This window comes from Pezoporus occidentalis, unplaced genomic scaffold (genome assembly GCF_034315485.1).
Source record: "Pezoporus occidentalis ecotype Australia unplaced genomic scaffold, CSIRO_AGI_Poc_V1 ctg2, whole genome shotgun sequence".
Taxonomy (NCBI): domain Eukaryota; kingdom Metazoa; phylum Chordata; class Aves; order Psittaciformes; family Psittacidae; genus Pezoporus; species Pezoporus occidentalis.
This window is the reverse complement of record NW_026913855.1, coordinates 16,472,679-16,478,824: the sequence shown is the minus strand read 5'-3', so window position 1 is coordinate 16,478,824 and position 6,146 is coordinate 16,472,679. Positions and strand designations below refer to the sequence as shown.

The window sequence follows — 6,146 nt, the reverse complement described above, 5'->3', positions numbered from 1 at the left end:
GTTATTTCAAATTTTCTTGGGTTTTGGGATGGATTTTCTACAAACACTTAAACTGCTTTGTGTTTTCTAGGTAAATATACCAGTTTGTTTCAGTTGTGTGAGTCAGGAGGTGTTTTTAAGATGAGTGACTCACAAGTATAAAAATTCTAACAAAAAATTACAAAAAGTTAGTGTACTTCTATTCATTGTATGTACGCATTTTTTGCCACTTTGGAATTGTGCAGATGGAATGGAAATGAACTTGGCATCTTTCAAATACTTTGTTTCAATCCCTTAACTATAACTCAGTGTAGCCTTCAACAGAGAAGAAATGTCTGAGCTGTTTCGCCGCTTACCCGTACCAGTCTGGCTGCAGCTGAGATAATATTCCAGTTCTTTCTGCAACTGGGAGAAAGACTGCAGCACAATACTAAAAGGTAAACAAAATGTCTTGCTTATCCTCCTGCTGTTGGTTTAAAAACAGCTGATAAGAGCTCTAAATCCTGTACAGAGGTGCTCATAAAAAAACAGGAACTGGCTAACTAAAGAAAAGGTAACTAATTCAAGTGTTCAGGCATATACCTTCCAGGTGCTTAAGATTATGTCCTGACTGTTGTATTCTAGAAAAAGTCCTAACATTTCGATTTGTTTGCTTGCAGTGTAATTCCTGCAGTCCAGTATATTTGTTCCTCTGTTTAGTTCAGGTTTTGCTATTCAGTATTTTGGTTAGTGACCTGGAACACCACCCAAGTTAACCTGAGTGACTTATTTGTATCAACAACTGTTCTTAAGACTGAGCCTGGCACCTGAGATAGCAGTGTATGGGCCCTGTAGAAGAAGGGTGGAGAGGGCTAGGAGGGTAAAGGGAAGTATAGAAATTTTGAGTGAAGAGGTCACATGTCTGTAGGAAAAGAGTTGAGTTGGAGTTACGTGGTAACCCACAGTACACTGCTCAGTCATATCGAACAGGGATGAAATTAGGAAGATGCAGCTTTACGCACCATCCTACTTTTTTTTCTGGAAGCTCTATACTAATAGCCTCCTTGGGCCTAGCAGGCTGCTTACAGCATCTGTGTTCCTACTGCATTATCGTGTTACAAGGCATGTGACAGCAAGATACATGAATGTCTGGGTTTAGATTACCCACTACTAGGTAGACTTCAAAATAACGTTTTTGGAGGCCAGTGCTTTATCTGGCTAAATGATGCCCCTGGCAGTCAGCATGGTGATTTCCGATAAGGTGTATTAGCTCTGCTGTTGTTTCAGAGAGACAGTGACTCATAACCACTTGGGTAGATCTAATTATTCCTATTTCTGAATAACAAAATTGACTGTAGTCTGCAACTACCAAATAGGAGAGCATGGGGAAAGCAGGGCCAGGCTCTGCTTGGAGATGCACAGTGAGAGGATGGGAGGCACCAGATGGGGCAGGAAAGCTTCACTGTGAGGTTCCTCACACGAAGATGGGACCTGGAGCAGTTGTAGAATCCCTGTTGTTGGAGATGTTCAGGACTCAACCTGGCAGGGCCCTGAGCAACCAGTTCCACTGGGACTTGTTCCAAGTAGTGGCGTAAACCAAATGATCTTCATAAGTCCTGGGGTAAGAGGGTAGCAATATTATGTAACTTGCCCTGCCTTTTCACCTGACCTTGTTCACCGGATTGCACCTCTTTGTAGACTCACCACTTTTATTTCCAATTTAAGTTTTAGACCGGTGGGCTAAAAGGAAATAAATTCCTTCACATGAACTGTTTTCTGGGAGGACTGTCACTCCTAGGAGGAGTGTGATGAAATCTACTGATTTGTACTTAATTTTCAAAGCAGCATTAGTATCTTGTTTCCATTTCAAAAACTGTTATTGAATTGTTATTGAATGAAGTTAACATTTTCAAGACCAGTGTCAAGTATAATGATAATAATTTTCCTGCCAGGAGATACTAGGAGAACAAAGTGCATTTTGGGGCTACAAACTTTGAACTGCTAATAAGTATGACAGGGTTAGGGGAAAGCAGTGAATCTTTCACACCATAATGCATTCAGTGCTTCAGACCTACGTGTGTAACTGGTTGAAACAAACTTTCAAAGGAAGTACCAGTTTGGGGTGGGTTATTTTTGTTGTCTGCCGTCAGACTTAAACTAAACAAATACATAACCTCCCCTTCAAGAAAAACAATGTAGGTAAGTGTTATCAGAATTTGTTGCTGTAGTGAAGCTTGCAAATGCTTACAGTGATCTGTGACTATTAGGAATCTTTCAGGACCACAGTCCTACAAAGTGTTCATTCTACAGTAAAAAGCATTAAGTGGTTCGCAGGTGATTTTCCTGGCTATTTGAAAATTATGGGCAGTGCTTCTAAACAACTGTTTTCGCTAAAATTCCCTCTGGCTAAGGAAAATAATCTGATAGAAGCTTATAAATTTGGTAAAACTTTGAGGTAAAATACACTGACTGTTACAATATTGTCCAAATAATATCAAACCTAGAGCTCAGTGAAGGCTGTAGAGCAGCACTTTTGAGGAATTGGCTAGCTGTAGGAGTATCTGAAATGAAATTGTAATATCAAATGTAATAAAGTAGATTTACCTACTAGTTAAATTTAAAGAAAAAGGAAAAAAGTAAACAAAAACACCCACGAAAACATGCGCATCCTTTGGATACTTTCCAGTTTTATTCTGCTGCCATAACATAGTCACACAGAAGAGTTGAAGTGTAACAGATCATGCTCTGCATTCAAACATGTAACATCTTCTCAAAGAAAACATTCGCCAGTCCTTTATTTGCAGGGAATAAATTAAACACAAAACATACACATGCTTGAAATAAATTTTAACATAGGTATCAAAAAAAATTTGGGGGGAACATTAATTAAGGAATGAAGTCTCAGAACCAGCCTGATGTTCTTATACGTTTCAAACGAATGTAAATTATAATGGAACATACTTATTTACTCCTCAAACTGAAGTGCAGCACAATATAGTTTAAGTGCCTTGGCACTGAAATAATATACAAATAATTAATATACTAGGCCATTTGTAAATTCATCATTAGTTATCCTTTTTTTTAATGCTAAAAGAAATGTGCAGCAGCTGAAGCCAAATGTGACCATATTTTGTTCACGTCCATCTTTATTCTCCAGAATATAGCATTTATCTACCTGAAAAGTTATAGATTTGAAACTCCAAGTACAAATTAACAGTATGGAAGCATATACCTAAAATCAAGCATGTTCACACAAACTTTGGACTGCAGAAAGGGATGCTGAGCTCAACTTTCCAGGCATTTCCTGTCTAAAATGCAACGTGTTTATATACTGTTACTAAGGTGACTGAAATTTTGATCAGCTGAAGCAGCTATTTGGGCTTGTAGAAATTAGGGGGGGGGGTCCTACTTCAGAAGCTCCTCTCCCAGTAATTTTGTCATATACGATAAACTAGAAAAGAAACGTGGAAGTCAAACTAGGCAGCTCTGAATCTTTCCTACTTAGGGTGTGAATTGGCTTGTAATTTATTAAATTAACAAAGTGCAAATGATTACCCAAAGCAAAATCTGATGCCTAATTACTTTTTCTCATCATTTTGTCTTGCTTCTTATAACCTTTAAATTACAGTTCAACACTTGGAAATACTTTTAAACTGTACATGCTAGCATTTATATAGAGAAAAATTATGAACAGTTACGCTTTTCCTATTAATTCATATAATTCAGCTTTAAGAAGCAGAACAAAATATATATCTGAAAAACATCTAGTTATATAAACATCTTCATCTTGTAAATTAGAGATTAATTAAAGGTGTTTAACAATATCGTAGCTATTCTAACAACAAAATATTAGGTAAATAAAAAGAAGAATTGCATTTATTCAGTAGGATTTTTCTTAAGGTTGATTGTTGGGTTTGGTTTGTTTTTTTCCCCAAGGACACAGCTTTATAAAAATAAGCACTGTAACTCAAAAGCTTGCTGTTACTCTTAAACGAAGAGATTAAAGAAAAAGAACCTGTGCATGGAAACAGATGAGGGGGAAGAGAACAAATGCTCACTTTCCTTTCAGAAGTCAGGAGATTTGTGCAGTAGTTAGAGGGAAGGTGTGGGGGAAGAGATCTAAAAGTTGGGTTACATTTTTCTTTTCATTAATACTGTTTTAGTGGAACAGTATTACAACAGAGATCCTCATTATGTCTGTCTTCTTTGTATTGAAAAATACTTCGTTTCCTTCCCTGTCCCATTGAAAAGCTATTAGATAGATGCTTAGGCCTTACTGAATTACACCCTCAAGACACTTTTAATAATACTTTAATTATAAAAGTAAAAAGAAGAAGAAGAAAAAAAACAACTTCAAGTTAAAGTGCAAGCCACCTTGTTTCAGCCCTTCATAAAAGTCTTAATGTTTTTCCTCATTCATCTTCACTTATTTTTTAAATATAAAAGCTGAATGAGCCTTTAGGAACTTAGAGTCCTTCATACCCAACTGTGCACTCATATCAGTAGTTTCTCTACTCAGCCCAAATTTCATTTGGAAGTTTGTTTTCAAAATACTCTTAAGAGGTAAGAGTGTTTTTAAGCTGTCCTATTCCTACATGATCAGAAGCACTAAGCAAATCTGCACTTAGCCTATTACTGTAATAAGAATTTATCTGAATAAGTAGCAGAAAGAATACTTTAAATTTCTGTAAAGTAAATGTTAATTTTTCAAGTTCTGTTAGCTACAATAACCTTTTTATGATTGCACTGTAAACTGTTCCAGCCATCTGATTTAAAGGAACAAACTTGATACTCCAAAGCCCACTTTTTGGAGGCTAAGAATATGAAAAATATTATAGAAAAGGTTATTGATTCCAAGTGGAAAAAGTTGAGTTCCTTCCTACAATAATTCTAGAATTTGTCTAGGTTCTTCAGGCTTTGGGGAGGAAACTGGAACCCCTATGAGCATAATCAACCTGAGAAGCACAGTTAGCAGAAAAGTCTTATGACTACTAACTGCTAGCATTTTTAATGTTGTATATTAACTTGGTTTTAATCTGACCTTCTGAAATGAAGGTTCATAATAGCATGACTCAAGCTGTACAGAAGAGGACGCTTAATAAAAGTTCCATTAGTTAAGTTGTGGCTAGGGATTCCAGTGTCACTCTTGCCAGTAATACCTTAGAATCCCTATTAATATCAGGGCTTAGAAGGAGGGGAAGTGAGAGGGCTAGGGAGAAAGAGGAAAAGGAAGATGAAGATTTTATCTTCAGGTACCATACACTATTTAAGTACCACTTAGGGAAAAGGCAGCAATAGGAAACTTGAAGATAGTTCTACCCACAGAAAACAAAAATATATCTATAAACACAAAATTTCAGTACTTAAAATGCTGCTATTTTGCTCGCTTCTCGAACTCCACTCAGGTAAGCTCCTGTGACGGTCTGAGGAAAGTGCCTATTTGTGGCCTGTATTTAAACAAACAAAGTTAGTTTTCTCTAAAACTATTAGAAGATAGAATTTCAGTTTATAATATCAATTTTGTTTTCCTTAATCATACACAAACATTTTTAAAAGCCATGGAAAACTTCTTAGGATTTTGGAGTAAATATTTAAGATTTTAGCTACTTCAAAATTTGCAAGCAAGTCAACTAGCAAAAGCAGTAGTCTTGTTTTGGCATTTGCACATTAGTGGGGCAGGTAAGTTCTGATCCAGTGTAGAACTCGCCTACACCATCAGCAGTATGCATTTGTTATGTTGCCCACAAATGGAGTAATAGACAATTTGACTGAAGATACAGGTGGATTGTATAGTCTTGTCATGTTCTGCGCTTACAGTTTACATGGTTCACTCCTGGCCTGAAATAGTTGAGAGACTTTCCATGCCAAATAATGTTAATAAAAAGGATTGAGTCCAAAATCAAAAAACGTTAGAATTGTAGAACCACAGAATGGCTTGGTTTGGAAAGGACCTTAAGATCATTTAGTTCCAAGCCCCCTGCCACAGGCAGGAATGCCTCACACTAGACCATGGCACCCAAGGTTCTGTCCAAGCTAGCCATGAATACTGCCAGGGATGGAACATTTACCACTTCTTTGGGCAGCTTGTTCCAATGCCTCACCACCCTCACAGTAAAGAACTTCTTCCTTTTATCTCTTCTGATCGTCCCCTGTTTAAGTTTAAATCCATCACCCCTTGTCCTATCACT

At 37.0% G+C, this 6,146-nt stretch overlaps 1 protein-coding gene across 4 annotated transcripts in view; it reads right to left on the bottom strand.

Moving 5' to 3' along the window:
- Positions 1 to 2,625: 2,625 nt before the first annotated feature.
- Positions 2,626 to 6,146, bottom strand: part of KDM1B (lysine demethylase 1B) — a 31,968-nt gene continuing 28,447 nt past the window's right edge. For all 4 annotated transcript variants that reach the window (XM_062617993.1, XM_062617994.1, XM_062617992.1 and 1 more), the window contains exon 22: positions 2,626 to 5,405. In XM_062617993.1, coding sequence (XP_062473977.1) covers positions 5,322 to 5,405 — 84 coding nt within the window. In that variant the 3' untranslated portion in view covers positions 2,626 to 5,321. The remainder of the gene's footprint in view (positions 5,406 to 6,146) is intronic.